This window comes from Lampetra fluviatilis, chromosome 59 (genome assembly GCF_964198595.1).
Source record: "Lampetra fluviatilis chromosome 59, kcLamFluv1.1, whole genome shotgun sequence".
NCBI lineage: Eukaryota > Metazoa > Chordata > Hyperoartia > Petromyzontiformes > Petromyzontidae > Lampetra > Lampetra fluviatilis.
In genome coordinates this window covers 1,141,475-1,162,014 of record NC_136333.1, presented here as the reverse complement: position 1 = coordinate 1,162,014, position 20,540 = coordinate 1,141,475, and the positions used below count along the sequence as shown (strand labels likewise).

Genomic DNA, 20,540 nt, shown 5'->3' with positions numbered 1-20,540 from the left:
GCCCATAGAGAAAGAGACCCATAGAGATACATAGAGACCCATAGAGATACATAGAGATAAATAGAGACCCATAGAGATACATAGAGATACAAAGAGACATAGAGACCCATAGAGATACATAGAGACCCATAGAGATACATAGAGATACATAGAGACCCATTGAGATACATAGAGATACAAAGAGACACATAGAGACCCATAGAGATACATAGATGCCCATAGAGATACATAGAGACCCATAGAGATACATAGAGACCCATAGAGATACATAGAGGCCCATAGAGATGCATAGACACTCATAGAGATCCATATACATTGATCGACTGTGCCCATGCAAAGCCATAGAACTGGGGTCGGCAACTAAAGCAAGTATGGCGAGAACAATTTAGACAAAATGATTATTTGGCTGTTGCTATACATTTCCACACGACGACGACGACGATGATGACGACGATGATGATGATGAGCCCCACTTCGTTGAGCTATAACTTGTGACAGCGACGTTGCTTCTGAAAAATAAGTACGTGGCCCAGTGGGGCCTTACCTGGCAAAATAAACAAGTAATATTTTTTTAAAAATTGTAAAAACACGCTTTAATGAAATGTACCGTACTAGCAATGGAAAAACTCCACGACTCCAGGAAGTGGCCGCGAGGCTTGCCATAAGGTAATGGAGCGTGGTGATTTACAGCCAACGTCAGTTTACCGTGGACAATAAGAGCCAAGCCGAAACATAACATATAAAAAATATATTTTTAATGTTTTTTTTATTTTGTTATGATAGAATATAGTATTGTCATCAGTATGACATAAGTATACCAAGTTTGCAGTCGATACCACATTGGCAAGTGGGTTAAATTTGAGTTACAAGATTTGAGGATACAACAACAGACAGAGTGAGTTAAATGAAAGCGTTTAATAAAATAATAGTAATAGTTTAGTTTTCCCTCCGCATTGAGAATCAACGTGCGTTCAGATGAATTGGCTGCTATAAATCCCACACGATGATGACATGCCACACTTCGTTGAACGATCATTCATGATGGTCGTGTCACTTCTGAAATAAACTACATGGCTCAGTGGGGCTTGACCTGGGGAAAAAATGTTTAAAATGTTTTTTATTTTAGTTTGGTAAAGTAAAAAAAAATGTTTAGTTTCGTTTTAGTTACATTCACTTTGAGGATGAAAGACTCAATTAAGCTTTGTTAAATAATTGGGAAAACTTGTATTAAAATATTTGCATTCTTTGAGCTGTAGTCAAACCAGCGACCTCAGGATCTCTGCATCTCCTGGGGAAAAAAGTTTTCGATCTCGTTCGTCCGTTCATCGATCCGCTTGTCGTGATCAGGGTCGTGGCGGCCACGTGTTGAGTGGTAACGGTCCACACCTCTCCCTTTCCCATGGCGACAGACCCCAACCCAGCTCTTCCCTGGGCCATAGTTTAGTGTTCGTTCGGTAAAAGAAAAATTGAAACATATTAATTTTAGCTACATATACTTAAAGGAAGAAAGAATACACATACATTGTTTTTTTTTAGAAAATTTGAAAAAAAAATTCTTATAAAAATAAAGCCTCCTTCGAGCCGGAGTCGAACCAGCGACCTAAGGATCTCGGCACTTCCTCTACAGTCCTCCGCTCTACCAACTGAGCTATCGAAGGCGCCACGACTGTTGCCGCCCTACACTCCCTACTTAAACCCAACCACCCTCGACGTCACCACTCACAGGTTTCGCCGTCATCGATTTACATTTTTAGTATACATTAATTGTGATCGTTGCCGAACAGAGTCTTTGTTCGCTGGCGTTGTTGAACAGCCACCCGTTGTTTTACCCCATCGCCCTTTAATCTCCACAAAGAGCCGTGCTGATGGGCGGCTTGGCGCCACGTCATCACCGCCGCGGCAGTGGCGACTCGCCTGCCATCTTAGTGAAGGACACGCGGGGGAGTGGAGACGAGAGAGGGGGAGGAGGGGGCGAGGGGGAGGGGCCGCGTCGCCGCCTCCCCCCCGAGGGCCTCCCCCTACCCAAGATGTCCGCGCGAGCTTCGGGTCCAATTTTTTTTTTTACGAAATGGCAGAGCCGGCGCCGCGTGGTCCCTCCTCGCAGTCGGTGTGCGGCCCGGGTCGGTCGCGGTCTCCCCTCTCTCCCCTCTCTCCCCCCCCTCTCCTGACCCCCTTTACAGCGACATCCCTAGCAGAGGACCCCCGAGTAGAGACCCCCCGAGTAGAGGGCCCCCCTAGAGAACCCCCTATAAGAGAGGACCCCCCCCTCCTCCCCATCTTAACCCTCAGCGGAGACTCCCACTCGCCCTGCTGCCGCTGGCTCGGTAGTTTGGATGAACCCGACCCCTCTCCAGCTCCAACGGACCCCGGCTCCCCCCAACCCCCTACACCTCCTCCCCATCGCAGCTGATCCCCATGCCGACCCAGGGCACCACCAGCAGCAGCGGTCTCTTCTACGGCTGCGACAGCTCCAGCGAGTTCCTGTCTCGCAAGCCGCCGCCGCCATCAGCCGACCCGACCTCGTGGGCCTCGCGCGTCGCTCTGCTGCTGCTGCAGTCCGCCACGAGCGCGGCCAAGAAGAAGAAGACGAAGAAGAAGTCCCGCGGGCAGAGCGCCAAGATGCGGCGCATCGTGGGCCGGAGGAGGCAGCTGGAGACGGAGAGGCAACAGCAACAACAGGGGCAGCAGCAGCAACAACAACAGCAGCTGATGCGTGCCGGTGGTGGTGGTCGTGATGGTGACGGTGGCGAGAGGATCCAGACGGACAGTGGAGGTAGTGGTGGTGGCAGTGGTGGTGGCGAGAGGTTCCAGACGGGTGGTGGTGGTGGAGGTGGTAGTGGTGGTGGAGGTAGTGGCGGTAGTGGTAGTAGTGGTAGTGGTGGCGGCGGCCTTGAGAGCTCCTGGAGCGAGGAAGTCGACCTGCAGGGCCGGGACTCCGGGCCAGACGCGGCCCTGACGAGGCCTGGGGTCCCCACGGCGGCCTTCGCTCAGCGGGGCCGGCGACTCGACGGCCCAGGCCGGGCCACCGACAGCGGCCCAGGCCCTCGCCGTGGCCACCACGAGGAGCGCCGGGCCAAGGCGGGCCCAGCGGAGAGGCCGTGGGGCCTCGACACAACTCCCGGCACGACGAGCCGACGCGTCAGGGCTCGATCCAAGCGCAGGGCCCACGTGATGGGGTCGGCCAGCCGCTTGGCCGAGCACCGCTCTGGGTTCCCAATGGCCACCACCAATATCACCGCCAATACCACAAATACCACCACCAATATCACCGCCAATACCACAAATACCACCACCGCCACCACCAATTTCACCGCCACCACCAATTTCACCGCCACCGCCAATACCACCGCCACCACCAATTTCACCACCACCGCCACGAACGAACTCGAACAGCCACAACAATGTCCCTCGGCTGTTGCAGGAAGTTCTGAAGATCCCACCACCACTACTACCACCACCACCACCAACAACAATGTTGTCATTGACAATAACCTCCCTCGAGCAGCAGTACGCGCCGTGATGCCACCGCCGCACAAGCTGGTGGCCGTCGACTGCGAGATGGTGGGTCTGGGTCCCGGCGGGTGCCGGGGCGCGCTGGCGCGCTGCAGCGTGGTGGACTACCACGGCTCGGTGCTGTACGACGGCTACGTGCGCCCAGAGGAGCCCGTGACCGACTACAGGACCAGGTGGAGCGGCATCCGGCCCAGCCACATGCGAGACGCCACTCCGTTTCGAGCGGCACAAAAAGAGGTGATTTTTAAAAAAAATTTTTATTGTTTTTACTCAACCATCCATCCATCCTCTAAGAATGCTTTGGTCAACCAGTTCGTCGCCCCCCCCCCCCCCCTACCAATGGCCTGGTCGCTTCGAAAAATAAAGAAAATCTATACGGGCTTACGAACACAATTCGTTCCTGAGACCCGTTCGTAAGTCGGGAACACTATGATAGTCCTCGGGTTCCGAACACAATTTGTTCCGGAGACCCGTTCGTAAGTCGGGAACCAATATGATGGTCCTCGGGTTCCGAACACAATTCGTTCCGGAGAATCGTTCGTAAGTCGAACACCTTCGTAAGTCGAGAACCAATATGACATTCCTCGGGTTCCGAACAATTCGTTAATGATGATCCGTTCGTAAGTCGGAACATGTTCATAAGTCGGGAACCAATATGACATTCCTCGGGTTCTGAACACAATTCGTTCGTGGTGATCCGTTCGTAAGTCGGATCCGCTTCGTAAGTTGGGAACTCAATAGGGTGGTTCTTTGGTTCGGAACACTGCATTCCTGAAGAGCCCGTTTGTAAATCGAAACACAATAATGCACCGTATTTTAGGGTCGGTGTTGTGAAATGTGTTACGGTTCACCAGAAACAAAACGTAAAACTTTGTTGAACTCATAATTGAGAAGAGATATTGTTGATTTGCATGTAACATGGTTTGAGTAAATGTTATTTTGTTATATTTCACGGAAAGCTGGCTCGTACGTACAGGGCGCTCATAAGTCGAAGACTCAAGGTACTATCATAGGGCAGTCTTCGGCTTACGAACACAATTCGTTCCTGAGGGCCGTTCGTACGTGAACGGGTTTGTAAGTCAGGAAGACAATTGCACTATAGTGCACTGTGTTTAAATGCCCACGCGGTCGGTGTTGTGAAACATGTTACGGTTCAACAACAAAAGGAAGGCATTGTTGAACTCATCATTGAAAAGAAATAGTGTACGTTTGCACGTGACACCTTTTTTGAGTCAACGTTATTTTTTTCAACATTTTATGGAAACTGGTTCGTACGTACGCCGGGGCGTTCGTAAGTACGGGACAGGGTTATGAACCTAATTAGTTCCTGAGACCCATTCGTAGGTCGGGGGCACAATCATGTGCTCTTTAAATGCCCATACGGTCAGTGTTACGAAATAGTACGTACGGGGCGTTCGTAAGTGGATGCCTGCCCGTACTATAATATAGGAGGCGTTTTAAGATGTTCAACCTCCGAATTAGACACCCATTATCACAAGGTTCATGATAAAGGCTTGTTTGTTTTTTTAGGGGGGGAAGCGAGTTAGATCACTTAAATATAAATGTGCTGTTAACCCACAACCACCGCCCAACAGCCAATTAGTGAGGTTTGTCTCGTAAACAAAAACAAAATAGTTAAGTTGAGTAAACGGGTGGTGGAGGGTTTTTACAACGACGAGCAGTTTTTGGCTTTCAACTCCAACCGTGCGGCCTTGCCCAAAATATAATAATCACGAGCCTGGATCCCGTTCGGCCTGTCAGGCGCGTGTGCCACCCTCCTGCTGTACCACCACCACCCTGTACCACCACCACCAACCTGTACCACCACCACCCTGTACCATCCCCCTCCCCCTGTACCACCACCCTGTACCACCACCACCCTGTACCACCACCACCACCCTCCCCCTGTACCACCACCCTCCTGTACCACCACCACCCTCCTCCCCCTGTACCACCACCACCCTCCCCCTGTACCACCACCACCCTCCCCCTGTACCACCACCACCCTTCCCCTGTACCACCACCACCCTGTACCACCACCACCCTCCTGTACCACCACCACCCTGTACCACCACCCTGTACCACCACCCTCCCCCTGTACCACCACCACCCTCCCCCTGTACCACCACCCCCCTCCCCCTGTACCACCACCCTCCCCCTGTACCACCGCCACCCTGTACCACCACCACCCTGTACCACCACCACCCTGTACCACCACCACCCTGTACCACCACTACCCTGTACCACCACGACCCTCCCCCTGTACCACCACCACCCTGTACCACCACCCTCCCCCTGTACCACCACCCTCCCCCTGTACCACCGCCACCCTGTACCACCACCACCCTGTACCACCACCACCCTGTACCACCACCACCCTGTACCACCACGACCCTCCCCCTGTACCACCACCACCCTGTACCACCACCCTCCCCCTGTACCACCACCACCCTGTACCACCACCACCCTCCCCCTGTACCACCACCACCCTGTACCACCACCACCCTCCCCCTGTACCACCACCACCCTCCCCCTGTACCACCACCACCCTCCTCCCCCTGTACCACCACCACCCTCCCCCTGTACCACCACCACCCTCCTCCCCCTGTACCACCACCACCCTCCCCCTGTACCACCACCACCACCCTCCTCCCGCTGTACCACCACCCTCAAGTACCACCACCCCCCTCCCCCTGCTGTACCACGCAGATTGTGCAGCTGCTGCACAACAAGGTGGTGGTGGGCCACTCGATCGCCAACGACTTCCGCGCGCTGGGCTACGTGCACCCGACGGAGCGCACGCGCGACACCGCCTCGCTGGTGGAGCTGCGGCGTCGGGCGGGCCTGCCGCTCGGCCAGCCCGCCTCGCTCAAGCGCCTCACCAAGCTGCTGCTCTACCGCGACATCCAGGCATGGACACTCGCCCGCTCGCTCACTCATCCGCTCGCTCATCCGCTCGCTCATCCGCGCGCTCATCCGCTTGCTCACTCATCCGCTCGCTCATCCGCTCGCTCATCCACTTGCTCACTTGTTCATCCACTTGCTTACTCACTCATCCATTTGCTCGCTTGCGTACTTGCTCGCTCGTCCTTTTGCTCGCTCTCGCCTCCACTTGCTCACTCATCCACTCGCTCGCTCCTCCGCTCCCTCATCCGCTGATTCGCTCGCTCATCCACTTACTCGCTCATCGACTTGTTTATTCGCTTGCTTATACATTTGCTCCTCCTTGCTCACTCGCTCCTCCACTCGCTCCATCATCCGCTCGCTCGCTCCTCATCTTACTCGCTCACTCATCCACTTGTTTACTAGCTCGCTCATCAACTTACTCGCTCGCTCTTTCGCTTACTCGCTCATCTGCTTGCTCGCTCTCTCAACCTCTTGCTCGCTCATTTATCCGCTCGCTCATCTGCTTGCTCACTCTCTGGCTCATCCGCTGGCTCGCTCGATCACCCGGCTAACGATCCACCGGCACTGCTCATGTCGCCGTCCACCCACGCAGCCGGTCGCTTGCTCACCGACGGTCCACCACGCTCGCTCACCTCACTCGCTCACCTCGCTCACTCGCCTCACTAGCTCACCGACGGTCCACCTCGCTCGCTCACCTCACTCGCTCACCGCACTCGCTCACCTCACTAGCTCACCTCACTCGCTCACCTACAGTCCACCACGCTCGCTCGCCTCGCTCGCTCACCTCACTAGCTCACCGCACTCGCTCACCGACGGTCCACCTCACTCGCTCACCTCGCTCGTTCGCCTGCAAACCGACCTAACCATCGCCACGCTCACTCCCCGCTCACCACTGCCGCTCACCGTGTGTGCGTGCGGCCGTGTCGGCACGCAGGTGGGCAGGCACGGCCACTCGTCGGTGGAGGACGCGCGAGCCACCATGGAGCTGTACCGCCTCGTGGAGTCTCAGCTGGGAGCCACCGCCGCTCCCTGAGCCGCCACTTCGACGGCCCCCGTTATCGTCACGGCAACGGCCCCCGTCGTCGTCACGGCGACGGCCCCCGTCGTCGTCACGGCGACGGCCCCCGTCGTCGTCACGGCGACGGCCCCCGTCGTCGTCACGGCGACGGCCCCCGTCGTCGTCACGGCGACGGCCCCCGTCGTACCTCCCCCCCACCTCCTCCCCCCATCATGAGAGACCAGGAAAGAGAAGGGGGTGGAATGGAGTTGTGGTCACGCTCCCTCTGCGTTAGCCCCCCATTAGAAACCAATAACAACAACAACAACCACAAAAACAACAACCACAACAACCATGACAACCACCACAACAACCATGACAACCACCACAGCAACCACCACAACCACAATATCAACCACTACAACAGCGACGACAACAACAGCCACAACAACAACAACCACCAGGCCAGCACCGATGACGTGCCCCCCCACGGCATCCTGGATGCCGATCCCTTTCCGCGTTCATCGCGGTTGTGGATCGGGAGAGGTGGAACTAAACTAATAAACATAATTTTTACTTAAAAAAACTAAACTATCTTTATTTTACCAGGTAAGGGCCCCCGGCTCAGCTGCGACGTAGCTCAGACGCGACCCTGCCCATCAACAATGATCGCTCAACTAATGTGGGCTCATCATCAAGTGGGATTTAAAGGCCGCAGCAGCAGCCACATCCTGCGACTGCGTGAAGTTGGTTCTAAATGGGGAGGGAAACACCAGAGGAACCCGGAGAAAAGTCCACGCGACCACGGGGAGAGAGAGAGACACGCAAACTCCAAATATACAGCACCAGGCGTCAGGGTCGGGATCGAACCCACGACCTCCTGCGCACCAGGCGAGGTAGTTAACATCTCCTAGCCACCGTGATGATGATGATGAGAGAGAGACACGCAAACTCCAAATATACAGCAGCAGGCGTCAGGGTCGGGATCGAGTCTCCGATCTCCTTTAGACCAGGCGAGGTAGTTAACTGTTTAACGAAAACTAAATTATTTTATTTTCCCAGGTAAGGTCCCACTGAGCTGCGATTTAGCTCGTCCTTAGAAGCGACCTGGCAATCACAAATGATAGCTCAACGAAGTTGGCTTATCACCATCACCACCATCATCACCACCATCATCACCATCATCATCACCATCATCACCATCATCACCACCATCACCACCATCACCATCATCACCACCATCATCACCATCATCACCATCCTCACCATCATCATCACCACCATCATCACCATCATCACCATCCTCACCATCATCGTCACCACCATCATCACCACCATCGTCACCATCGTCAACATCGTCACCATCACCATCATCACCACCATCATCACCACCATCATCATCACCATCACCACCATCTTCACCATCGTCACCATCATCACCACCACCACCACCATCATCACCACCATCGTCACCATCGTCACCATCATCACCATCATCACCATCATCATGCTGAAATGTATAGCAGCAGCCAAATAACCCTGAACGCGTATTTTCTAAATTGGTGGTCGCCATCCAAATTTGATGATTCTTAGAATTGTTGGGTCAGGACGTTATTCACAATCTTGGCCACTGCCTGATTATGCTGCTTGTAACTAACAGCGAAACGTCGGACTAGCCACGTGTCCAGTGTGTGTGTGGATCGCTGTCCGACATACTGAAGGGCAGTCGTACATTGGCACGGATGATCATCGCGCTCCAACGTTATTCGTTGGCTGTGTCGGGCGGCGGAGGGTGTATGACAACACGTTTTGCTCACGCGAGTAATATTTTAAAATGAAATGTTTTATTTTACAAATCGTCATTTATTCTTTCAACTCCCAGAGTAAATGTAACACGCAGACTCGCGCGGCGTGGACTTTTTTAGTAGCAGACAAATTGCTCTAAACGCACGACGTTGATTTTAAATGTGGAGGGGACAAAACCGGAGGGAACCCGTTGGGAAAAATCCACGCGGCCACCACGGCGAGAGAGAGAAAGAGAGACATCGCAAACTCGAACATTTTAAAAGTTATTGTCAGGAGTCGGAATCAAACCCACAAGCGACCTCCTGTATCTAATTCTAGGTTTTAAGCTTTCGTGACTGCAATGATTCATATTCTTAGGTTTTTTCGGTAAAGTCACGTAGGTAAAACATTAAAATTAATAAAAGTAAACATTTTATTTGACTTTTATTAATTTTTTACCTACGTGAATTTACCGAAAAAACCTAAGAATACGACCTCCTGCATGCCAGGCGAGGTCGGTAACATCTCCTAGCCACCGTGGCGCCCTCACGGGGACCGCACGCTCGCTCGCTCCGCTGCCGCCAGGCCCGCGCGCTCCGTGTCGCGATCACGGCCGCGTTACTTCTGGCTTTGTGAGTCTGGGGGCGGTACCTGTGTGTGTGTGTGTGTCTGTGTGTGTCTGTCTGTGTGTGTGTGTGTGTCTGTGTGTATGTGTCTGTGTGTGTGTGTTGAACTGCTCTTGGATGTACTCTGTGTGGCTGTGTGTGCCGAACCGTACGTAGCCAACATCGTTCATCGGAGGTGTGGGTGGTGGAGGGTTTTTGGCTTTCCGACCAGCGCAGCCCCACCCCAAGTCGTTTTTATTGCGAGCGTGGAGACGGTTCGGCCCGTCGCGCGCACGTGTGCCACCCTGTGCCACCACCACCCTCCTCCACCTGTACCACCACTCTCCTGTACCACCACTCTCCTGTACCACCACCACCCTCCACCGCCACCTGTACCACCACCCTCCTGTACCACCTTTATCACCACTCTCCTCTACCACAACCACCCTCCACCACCACCTGTACCACCACCCTCCTTCACCACCTGTACCACCACCCTCCACCACCTGTACCACCACTCTCTACCACCCCTCCACCGCCTGTACCACCACCCTCCTGTACCACCAAGGTGGTGGTTGTGGGGGTGGGTGGGTGGTGGTGGTGGGGGTTGTGGTGGAGGTGGATGGTGGGGGTGGGTGATGGGTGGTGAACTTGATGACCTCGTTCACCTCGATGACCTCAATGACCTCGTTGACATCGATGTCATCGAGGTTATCAGTGTCATTGATGACGTCGCTGCCATCGATGACCTCTGACCTCTTTGACCTTGTTGGCAGCGACGACTGATGACGCCATTGCAGGTGTCCTGGTGAACAAGGGGGGGGGGGGGGCGGTGTAGGTTCGGTCTCGTGATCTGGGCCCAGCCGCATGGATCGTCTTAATAACAATCTCGTGGTTCATACTCTTAGGGTTTTTCAGTAAAGTCACGTGGGTAAAAAAATTATAGAAATAAAATAAAAATCACGACGTTTCGGAGGCAACACAAGCTTCCGTCTTCAGGTGGAACCGTCACAGCTCGATTGCTGTATCAAGTAAAGAGAGGACCTTGTATATACTGGTCGGGTCTCTTGGGACTTATCTTAACTTGATACAGCCATCGTGCTGTGACGGTTCCACCTGAAGACGGAAACTTGTGTTGCCTCCGAAACGTCGCGATTTTTATTTTATTTCTATTTTTTATTTTATTTCTATTTTTTTTTTACCTACGTGACTTTACCGGAAAAAACCTTAGAGTATGAATTCTTGCAGTCACGAAAACTTCAAATCTAGAATATCATGTTTGCCTTTTTAAACGCATCTGTCAGTAACGATAATTGTCGTAGATAAACTTTTATTCTTAAAATTTTACCAGTTGTAAGGCCCCCAGGGTGAGCCATGTAGCTTTTTTTTCAGAAGCGACCTGGCACATCGCAAATGAAGTGGCTCATCCTGTGGGACATTCTAGCAGCCAAATTACTCCATGAACGCATGATGTTGATTCTGAATGTGGAGAAAAATCCACGCGACCACGGGGAGAGAGACACGCAAACTACAAACATACAGCAGCAGGCGTCGGGGTCGCGATCGAACCCACGACCTCCTGCATACCAGGCGAGGCAGTCAACATCTAGCCAACGTGATGATGATGAGAGAGAGACACGCAAACTCCAAATATACAGCAGCAGGCGATCGACCCCGTGACCTGCATAACAGGCGAGGCAGTCAACATCTCCTAGCCACCGTGATGATGATAGAGAGAGAGACACGCAAACTCCGAATATACAGCAGCAGGCGTCGGGGTCGCGATCGAACCCACGACCTGCATACCAGGCGAGGCAGTCAACATCTCCACGCTACCACGGCGCCCTCTGGTTAGAGCCGCGCTATCGGGAGCGACCGGTGGCTTCATCATCCCGGCCGACAAAGACAAGATCCCCTGTGAGGCCTGGAGCAGACGGACCAGGAGCCGCCCTCGTGCGCCAGTGGAGTCCACCACTCGGCACGCGATAGTCGCCGACGACCGTCCAAAGGCATTTGGCAGTGACGTCCACTAAGACGGTTTACTGATGAAAAAGGTGAATACGCAACGGCGCGTGAAGGTGCCTTCACGTCAAGCCGACGTCGAGTTTATCGCGACGGCCGGGAACGTTGTCGTTCTTAATTCCGGGGTCCTGTTTGCAAGGAGCTGCGATTTTGTTCGTCGTTTTGTGTTTGTTTTGTTTTCGCTCAACGTGGACCCTGTCGGTGCTGCTAAGAACGTCGCCAATAATAAAACGACGCAGGCTCGACGCGGCTGCGGCGTCGGTCAGTCGCGATGCGCCCATCGGCATCCGCTTCTCCCCGCATTCGCGCAGCGCACGCGCGTGCACTAGCAGAGAACCGCTTTGCCTCGTGCCCCTGGACCCGCGAACATGCAAAACCTATCGTCGTCGGGGAAACACGCGCAGGCGAGAGGACGCGAGTCGTCTACTCGGGCGGGCGGGTTGAAACGCCAACTTACAAAACTACAAACTTACAAACTAAAAAGCTACAAACTTTCAAAGCTACAAACTTTCAAAACTAGACACGAAGATGGTGGAGAGCGAAACCCAAAAATGAAACGGCGAGGATTCTCTCTCGATACAATTCGCCGGAGCCCCCTCTCCCGCCCCCCCCCCCCCCCGCGGTTTTCAACTCAAAAGTTGTGCCGAGTGGCCCGGTGGCGTTCATCCGGGCCGGCATGAGAATCCGTGAGGTTTGCCGTCTGCAGTTGCCCCGTGGAGTTGCCTCCTGGAGTTGCCTTCTGGGGTTACCCTCTGGTGGAGTTGCCCCCTGGTGGAGTTGCCCTCTGGTGGAGTTGCCCTCTGGTGGAGTTGCCCTCTGGTGGAGTTGCCTCCTGGAGTTGCCTTCTGGGGTTACCCTCTGGTGGAGTTGCCCCCTGGTGGAGTTGCCCCCTGGTGAAGTTGCCCCCTGGTGGAGTTGCCCCCTGGTGGAGTTGCCCCCTGGTGGAGTTGCCCCCTGGTGGAGTTGCCCTCTGGTGGAGTTGCCCCCTGGTGGAGTTGCCCCCTGGTGGAGTTGCCCTCTGGTGGAGTTGCCCTCTGGTGGAGTTGCCTCCTGGAGTTGCCTTCTGGGGTTACCCTCTGGTGGAGTTGACCCCTGGTGGAGTTGCCCCCTGGTGGAGTTGCCCTCTGGTGGAGTTGCCCCCTGGTGGAGTTGCCCCCTGGTGGAGTTGCCCTCTGGAGTTGCCCCCTGGTGGAGTTGCCCCCTGGTGGAGTTGCCCCCTGGTGGAGTTGCCCTCTGGTGGAGTTGCCCTCTGGTGGAGTTGCCTCCTGGAGTTGCCCTCTGGGGTTGCCCTCTGGTGGAGTTGCCCCCTGGTGGAGTTGCCCTCTGGAGTTGCCCCCTGGTGGAGTTGCCCTCTGGTGGAGTTGCCCCCTGGTGGAGTTGCCCCCTGGTGGAGTTGCCCCCTGGTGGAGTTGCCCTCTGGTGGAGTTGCCCCCTGGTGGAGTTGCCCTCTGGTGGAGTTGCCCTCTGGTGGAGTTGCCCTCTGGTGGAGTTGCCTCCTGGAGTTGCCTTCTGGGGTTACCCTCTGGTGGAGTTGCCCCCTGGTGGAGTTGCCCCCTGGTGGAGTTGCCCTCTGGTGGAGTTGCCCCCTGGTGGAGTTGCCCCCTGGTGGAGTTGCCCCCTGGTGGAGTTGCCCCCTGGTGGAGTTGCCCCCTGGTGGAGTTGCCCTCTGGAGTTGCCCCCTGGTGGAGTTGCCCCCTGGTGGAGTTGCCCCCTGGTGGAGTTGCCCCCTGGTGGAGTTGCCCTCTGGTGGAGTTGCCCTCTGGTGGAGTTGCCCTCTGGTGGAGTTGCCTCCTGGAGTTGCCCTCTGGGGTTGCCCTCTGGTGGAGTTGCCCCCTGGTGGAGTTGCCCTCTGGTGGAGTTGCCCCCTGGTGGAGTTGCCCTCTGGTGGAGTTGCCCCCTGGTGGAGTTGCCCCGTGGAGTTGCCCTCTCTGGTTGCCCTCTGGTGGAGTTGCCCTCTGGTGGAGTTGCCCCCTGGTGGAGTTGCCTCCTGGAGTTGCCCTCTGGGGTTGCCCCCTGTTGGAGTTGCCCCCTGGTGGAGTTGGCCGCGACGTCTTTGCCCGGCGCTTCTCCCCAAGAGTCAAAAGGTCGCGATCGCTGAACACGCAGCGTGGCCACATGAGTCTGGCATCGTCGGAGAAGTGAATGCAAGAAAGGCAACAACGGCGCTCTCATTCACAGGACGTGCTCAATGTGCTGCCCACCATTGGTCCTGACGCACAACTCCAGACGAGAGGCACGGGCGGCAAGAACACGGCGAATGGTCTCGGTGGGGGGGGGTCACGAACTGTGTCACGTGCGTCAGTAAATGCGCTGCCGCAAATGTTCCAACGCTCCGAATTTTCTCCGCTTCAAGTTACCCCAAGGACAGTGCATACATTATCAGAGTTGTGTTTTTTTTTGCAAACATGGCTCCTTGTAAAAAAAGGTTTCAGTTTTGTTGCCAGATAAAAGGGTAAAAAAACAATTATCATATTTTTACTGGCAAATGAGGTTCCAATGGTGTAAATGCTTACCCCGAGCTCTCATACTCTGATGGTGCATTGTCTTTGAGTTGTGCGCCTTTTGGCGTCATCTGGTCCAACACAAGTGAGACTAGGCTCTAAGGAAAGCTGTCTCGGGTGTGGACCAATCAACTTCAAGGACAGTGCATACATTATCAGAGTTGTGGTTTTTGTTTGCATTATGACTGCAGGTATTGTGGTCTATGTAAACATGACTCCTTGTAAAAAAAAAAAGGTGTCAGTTTTGTTGCCAGATAGAAGGGTAAACAACCCATTATCATATTTTTACTGGCAAAGGAGGTTCCCATGGTGACCCCGGAGATTTATCAAACAACAACATCCAAGATGGCGCCTTCTCGCTGGCGATGCCACAGGCACTCGACGTCTTATCGATACAATGTCCAGGGAAATATGAACGACTTCGTTTCCCCCCTACGATTCCAGGCTTACGGGACACCGTGTATACATTGTACATGTCACGGCGTTCGTGCGTACAATGTACGATGGTACGCGCGGAATCTACGACCCGGTTTCCGAGTAAATCCCGGTTTTTTTCGAAAAATTTCACCACGGGGTTAAAAACCACGCGCACACTGCAACGTTCATCTTCACGACATCGACATACACAAAGACAAAGGTACCCCACCCGAGATGTAGCCTTGACGGACTCTAGGGGGCAAGTGCTGTTAGCGAGTGAGCACCCGGTGAAGGCCGACACTGTGACAACCGCGCCAGGCCGCCTTTGTCTTCCCAGCGCGATGACGTTTACTACAACGCCCTCGTACCTCGAGCGGCAATCCACCGTTGGGGTTGATGGGACGCGTTAACTGCTGCACCCACCGCTCCCCGCGAACGCGCAACGTTCAGAGGAGTGGGGGGCAGCCAGAGCCCCCCATTCCCCGGCACGTTTTTCCAAGGGCGCGTCGCTGGCCTCTTCCTCGCCCGCGGCTTCGCCCTTCGCTGGGATCATCGCAGACTCCTGGCAGCGCCGGCGGGCGAGGACGTCGTCGTCTGCGGTGCGATAAAAACCACGAAAACGAACACTACAGATGGTGGCACGGTGTGGGTGGAGTAGTGGGAGATGGTGGCACGATGTGGGTGGAGTAGTGGAGATGGTGGCACGGTGTGGGGGGGGGTGGCACGGTGTGGGTGGAGTGGTGGTGGAGATGGTGGCACGGTGTGGGGTGGAGTGGTGGAGATGGTGGCACGGTGTGGGTGGAGTGGTGGAGATGTGGCACGGTGTGGGTGGAGTGGTGGGGGGGTGGCACGGTGTGGGTGGAGTGGTGGGGGGGGGTGGCACGGTGTGGGTGGAGTGGTGGGGGGGGGGTGGCACGGTGTGGGTGGAGTAGTGGAGATGGTGGCACGGTGTGGGTGGAGTGGTGGGGGGGGGCACGGTGTGGGTGGAGTGGTGGGGGGGGTGGCACGGTGTGGGTGGAGTGGTGGGGGGGGGGGTGGCACGGGTGGGTGGGGGGGTGACACGGTGTGGGTGGAGTGGTGGTGGGGGGGTGGAACGGTGTGGGGTGGAGTGGGGGGGGGGCACGGTGTGGGTGGAGTGGTGGGGGGGGGCACGGTGTGGTGGGTCGGGGGGGCACGGTGTGGGTGGAGTGGTAGGGGGGGGCACGGTGTGGTGGGGGGGCACGGTGTGGGGGGGGTGGCTCTACGAACGTTGTTCAGAGGCGGGGAACTCCAGGAGAGAAGCGAGTGGCTGCAGGCGCACCAACGGCAGCAAGAGAGCGAAGAGTCGGAAAGTGACACCAAGATTTCGAGTGCGGGTCGGACGGGAGGGGGGGGGGTCAAAGGGGGGAGGGAAGGAGGTGAGAGGCGGGGATGGAGGGACTATGAGACCGATCTCGACGCCGTTGCCAAGCTAGGCCTGGAGGGTTTTGATTAAAAGAAAGACGTAGAAGTAGTAGACGGAGCGGCTGGGCTGGCTGTGGTCAGCGACGAGACGCGAGTTTCTGCGAGTCCAAGGGCAGCAGGGAGGTTGAACGATAGGAAAAGTGTCGCGTGTTCAAGTCGATGATGTGGGGGGGGGGGGTTGGGTCGCATCGCCACTCGCTCCGTGGATCGATTGGCAAACGACTCGGCACGGGCGGTTACCCCGCAAAATTGCGATTACGTTATCACGCGGTCTCGTTGGTGTTTGTTTATGATGGATCACGATCTCGATGAATGATCCACGATGCCCATGTGTGGGCAAACGACACATTGCCCTTTGGTCAAAAGCCACGGACGCTTGCATGTTACATGGGGGGTGGCAAATCTCTGACGGGTGATTTCGTCGGGGGTACGATTCTATCGCTCTCGCGACCAATATCACCGACAATAGGTTTTATTTTCTTTGGTTAGGACGCGTAAAATACGAATGTGTCGTCGTGTAAACGCCTCCGCCACCACCCGACACGCAGCCAATCAGCGAGGGGTTTGTCGCGTAAACAAATACGCGGCCAATTGGTCACTAGCTCGGCACTCACCGGTTGAGTGTGGGAGAGTTAAACCCGCGGCGTCATTTGCAATCACGTGACTTTAGCGAAAGAACCGAAGACTTTGAGTACCGTGACGTTTCGCCGGTAATTGCAACAACCACCACCAGCACCATCAGGCGACAGCCAGCACCCCCCCCCCCCAACCTGCCCCCCCCTCCCCCACCTGCCCCCCCCCCCCCAACCTGCCCCCCCCACCCCTACCCCCAACCTGCCCCCCCCCAACCTGCCCCCACCACCCCCCCTCTCCCCCACCTGCCCCCTCCCACCTGCCCCCCCCCACCTGCCCCCCCCCACCCCCCTCCCCCCCCCCCCCCAACCTGCCCCCCCCCCACCTTCCCCCCCCCCACCTTCCTCCCCCCCTCCCCCACCTTCCCCCCCAACCTGCCCCCCCCAACCTGCCCCCCCCCAACCTGCCCCCCCCCACCTGCCTCCCCCCACCTTCCCCCTCCCCACCTTCCCCCCCACCTGCCCCCCCCCAACCTGCCCCCCCCCTCACCCCCCCACCTTCCCCCCCCCGTCCCCCCCACCCACCCCCACCTGCACACACAGCAGAGCGCGACGCCGACGACCGCCAGCGCCAGCAGCGCCAGCGTAGCCATGGCGACGGTGGCGCCCGTGGACAGGACGAGCCCCCGCTGGGCCCTGCTTCTCCAGCGTCATGGTGTCACAGCGGAGGCCCTCGAACCCCGCGAGGCACCTGCTGGCGACAGCGGCCCCGCAGGGCACAAGGCACCAGGGCCACAAGGTTTGCCGATGGCGAGTCCAACTCAATCTTTGCTCCGCCAATCATCATGGTGTTTTATAAACAGGGTGCTTCAAAAACAATGCTAACATCTTATTGGTTCTTTCGGTAAAGTCACGTAGAATGGAAATAATAAAATAAAACAATCAAATAATTATCACGACGTTTCGGCTACAACGCAAGCAACCGTCTTTCAGGTTGTAGCCGAAACGTGAGAATGATTTTATTATGTTTTATTTTTATTATTTTATTATTTCCATTCTACGTGACTTTACCGAAAGAACCAAGAAGATGAATCCCTGCAGTCACGAAAGCTTTAAATCGAAACAATGCTAACACTTGGGCAGTGAGTTCAACTGAGTCGTAGACGTAGACTTGGAGGCAACACATTTTATTTAACTCCCAACACACGGGTTAACTTTCCCCTAAACAGAATATCAACCTGTGGTGGTGACCACCAGGCTGGCTATACTAATTACAACGTAACTGCTACTCAATATCGGGTTTTGGGTCAGATCGTGTTATTTATAAATGTGTCGTAACCCTCCACCACCCGACACGGCCAAACAGTAAAAAATATGATAATTGTTTTTTTTAAACCCTTCTATCTGCCAACAAAACTGACACCTTTTTTTTTACAAGGAGTCATGTTTGCATACATTATCAGAGTTATGTTTTTTGTTTGCATTATGACTGCAGGTATTGTGGTCTATGCAAACATGACTCCTTGTAAAAAAAGGTGTCAGTTTTGTTGCCAGATAGAAGGGTAAAAAAAACAATTATCAAATGTTTTTACCGGCAAATGAGGTTCCAATGGAGTAAAAAAAGTGTCACGTTTTTCAAAGGACAAAATAATTCACTTCTTTAACCCACCGGTGTGTTGAAGAGAGAATCAACAGCATTTTTAAAATTTGAGTAGCGCGACGTTTCGCTGGTAATTACAATCAGCTTCATCGGGCAAGAATGGAGAAGCTCTCCTGTTGCTTCCGGTCTTAAATAGAGCAGCAGCAGCAGGGTGAGGTCATCATACTGGTAGGAACGAAGTGGACCAGACCACCAATAGATTAATGTGTCCGTCCGTCCGTCCGATTGTCCGTCTGTCCGACAAGATGGCCCCCGCTCCCCTGCGATCCGTGAACTAAATGAACTAAACAAGATGGCCGTCGCATCCGGCGCAGCCAATGACATCGCCTGTTGCAATCCTTGCTCTGTGGGCGCGCGGGTCAGTGGGGAGGGGGGTGTGGACGTCATCGCTCACACCCCGATGCACAAATCATTTTCTTTTTAACTTCCTCTATACCCAGTCGATATCCCTGTACCGGTATTAGTATTATTCCTACCAGCCCACCCCGCAGGGTCCTGTTTTAATTCAACTGCTACTACGGACCGAGACCAACAGCTTGGGTCCAGCCACGTGCTGGACACTCGTTGAACGTAGATCGTAGACGAAGGTTTCTTCAGGATCAACAACAACAACGCCGGTCCCTCTGGAGACCCGGCTTATATTCTCTGCGGCGTGGCTGGCTCTGCCCTTGGCCACGCCCACCTTCCAGAATCCTCGGGAAGGATCTGGATCCCAACCACGTGACCACCCCTAGCCCCCTCCTGGGGCCCCTCTGTAGACTTAACTGGTCACGTGTCCGCTCGGGTCAACCAGAGTGCCATGGCCTTTAGTAACCTCATTCCTTCGGCCGGCACCCACACACCCTGTCCTGTAGGGGTTGGCACTGCACGCCAAGCGTGGTGCCATCCAGCGCGATCAATCAGCGCTCACCGTGCCCCTCTAGGGCCGGTACTGCACCCACACCATGTGGTGTACACAATGTCGCTACACCGCACGCCATGCCTCTCTAGGGCCGGTACTGCACGTTGACATCCCACGATGTCACTACACTTGTATGGGACTATCGTTTTTAATGGAAGAATAACGGATAATACGACACTGTAACGTGATAACAAGTGTAAGTTGATAGCTTCAGAGAGTCAAAGAGTCTCCACTTGTTCGCCATGATTGTCAAAGCATGCCTGGAATCTTCTCCAGGTTGTCTCCAGAGCCCGGAGGCACATTTATCGTGGTATTGTTGGAAATTCTCAGAAGTGTTAAAAGATTTTTTTCAGCACCTTGTAAAGATTTGAAACTAGTGAACAAAAAACCAAGCACGTTGAAACCGAACCGTTGTTTTCCGATGTACAAGCTCACTCTCTCCTCATTCTTTCGGAGAAGATGTCAACGCGCGCGTGACGTTTGAGTGGAGGACTGCGCATTTGGCAAACTGCCCCTACGGAAAGATCTACGGAGAGATCCACCGGGACGTGGCGGAGAGACGCCAGGCGGCACCCCGAGCAGCCGAGCGCGAGTTGGAAGCCTGCGGCTGGGCCGCGAGATTGAGACGACGCTCCCCACAGCAGCAGCACCACCACCGCCACCACCACCACCACCACCACCACCGCCACCACCACCACCGCCACCACCGCCACCACCACCACCCGCCACCACCTCCACTGCCGCCACCACCGCCACCACCGCCACCACCGCCACCACCGCCACCACCACCACCGCCACCACCGCCACCACCACCACCGCCACCACCGCCACCTCAGATGAGCCCACCGCCGCCACCACCGCCACCACCGCCACGCGGACGTCTCGGATGAGCCCACCGCTGCCACCGCCTCCACCGCCGCCACCACCTCCTCGTCACCCCTCTAGCGCTACGACTCTGCCGAGGTGGGGCTGTGTGCGTGAGCGTCGCTCGCCGCTTCACCTTCACTTCCCTCGGGAGGTCGGCCACACACACTCAAGACCGTTCGCACGGCAAGTCATAACAACGACGACGACACACACCCCACTCGCCCAGACAATCAACCATTCAGCTTGACACGTCGTCGTTAGTAGAATGGCTTTCACGACCAATGTTATCCCTGATAGAGGGGTTTTTGGGGTTAATTGTGGATAACCAATAATAGACGGAGGGTTACGGT

The 20,540-nt window shown here is 55.3% G+C and overlaps 1 protein-coding gene, 1 long non-coding RNA gene and 1 other non-coding gene across 3 annotated transcripts in view; 1 reads left to right on the top strand and 2 right to left on the bottom strand.

Moving 5' to 3' along the window:
- Positions 1–1,572: 1,572 nt before the first annotated feature.
- Positions 1,573–1,658, bottom strand: TRNAY-GUA (transfer RNA tyrosine (anticodon GUA)). The gene is given in 2 exon segments: positions 1,573–1,608; positions 1,622–1,658. It is a non-coding gene; the product is annotated as a tRNA-Tyr (tRNA).
- Positions 1,659–2,214: 556 nt separating this feature from the next.
- On the top strand, positions 2,215–10,382 carry LOC144950711 (uncharacterized). Its single transcript, XM_078880783.1, has 3 exons — positions 2,215–3,750; positions 6,223–6,423; positions 7,355–10,382. The coding sequence occupies exons 1-3, from the start codon at positions 2,416–2,418 to the stop codon at positions 7,451–7,453; spliced, it is 1,635 nt and encodes a 544-aa protein (XP_078736909.1). The 5' UTR covers positions 2,215–2,415; the 3' UTR covers positions 7,454–10,382.
- A 5,635-nt stretch (positions 10,383–16,017) lies between these two features.
- Positions 16,018–20,540, bottom strand: part of LOC144950758 (uncharacterized) — a 7,239-nt gene continuing 2,716 nt past the window's right edge. The window contains exons 2-3 of the long non-coding RNA XR_013640400.1: positions 17,354–17,513; positions 16,018–16,035 (exon numbers count right to left, since the gene is read on the bottom strand). This is a non-coding gene — a long non-coding RNA (uncharacterized LOC144950758). The remainder of the gene's footprint in view (positions 16,036–17,353; positions 17,514–20,540) is intronic.

Coding starts and splice junctions, on each gene's coding strand:
- LOC144950711 (XM_078880783.1), top strand. CDS start 2,416: ATGCCGACCCAGGGCACCACCAGCAGCAGCGGTCTCTTCTACGGCTGC. Junction 3,751..6,222: donor TTCGAGCGGCACAAAAAGAG/GTGATTTTTAAA, acceptor TGTACCACGCAG/ATTGTGCAGCTGCTGCACAA. Junction 6,424..7,354: donor TGCTCTACCGCGACATCCAG/GCATGGACACTC, acceptor GTCGGCACGCAG/GTGGGCAGGCACGGCCACTC.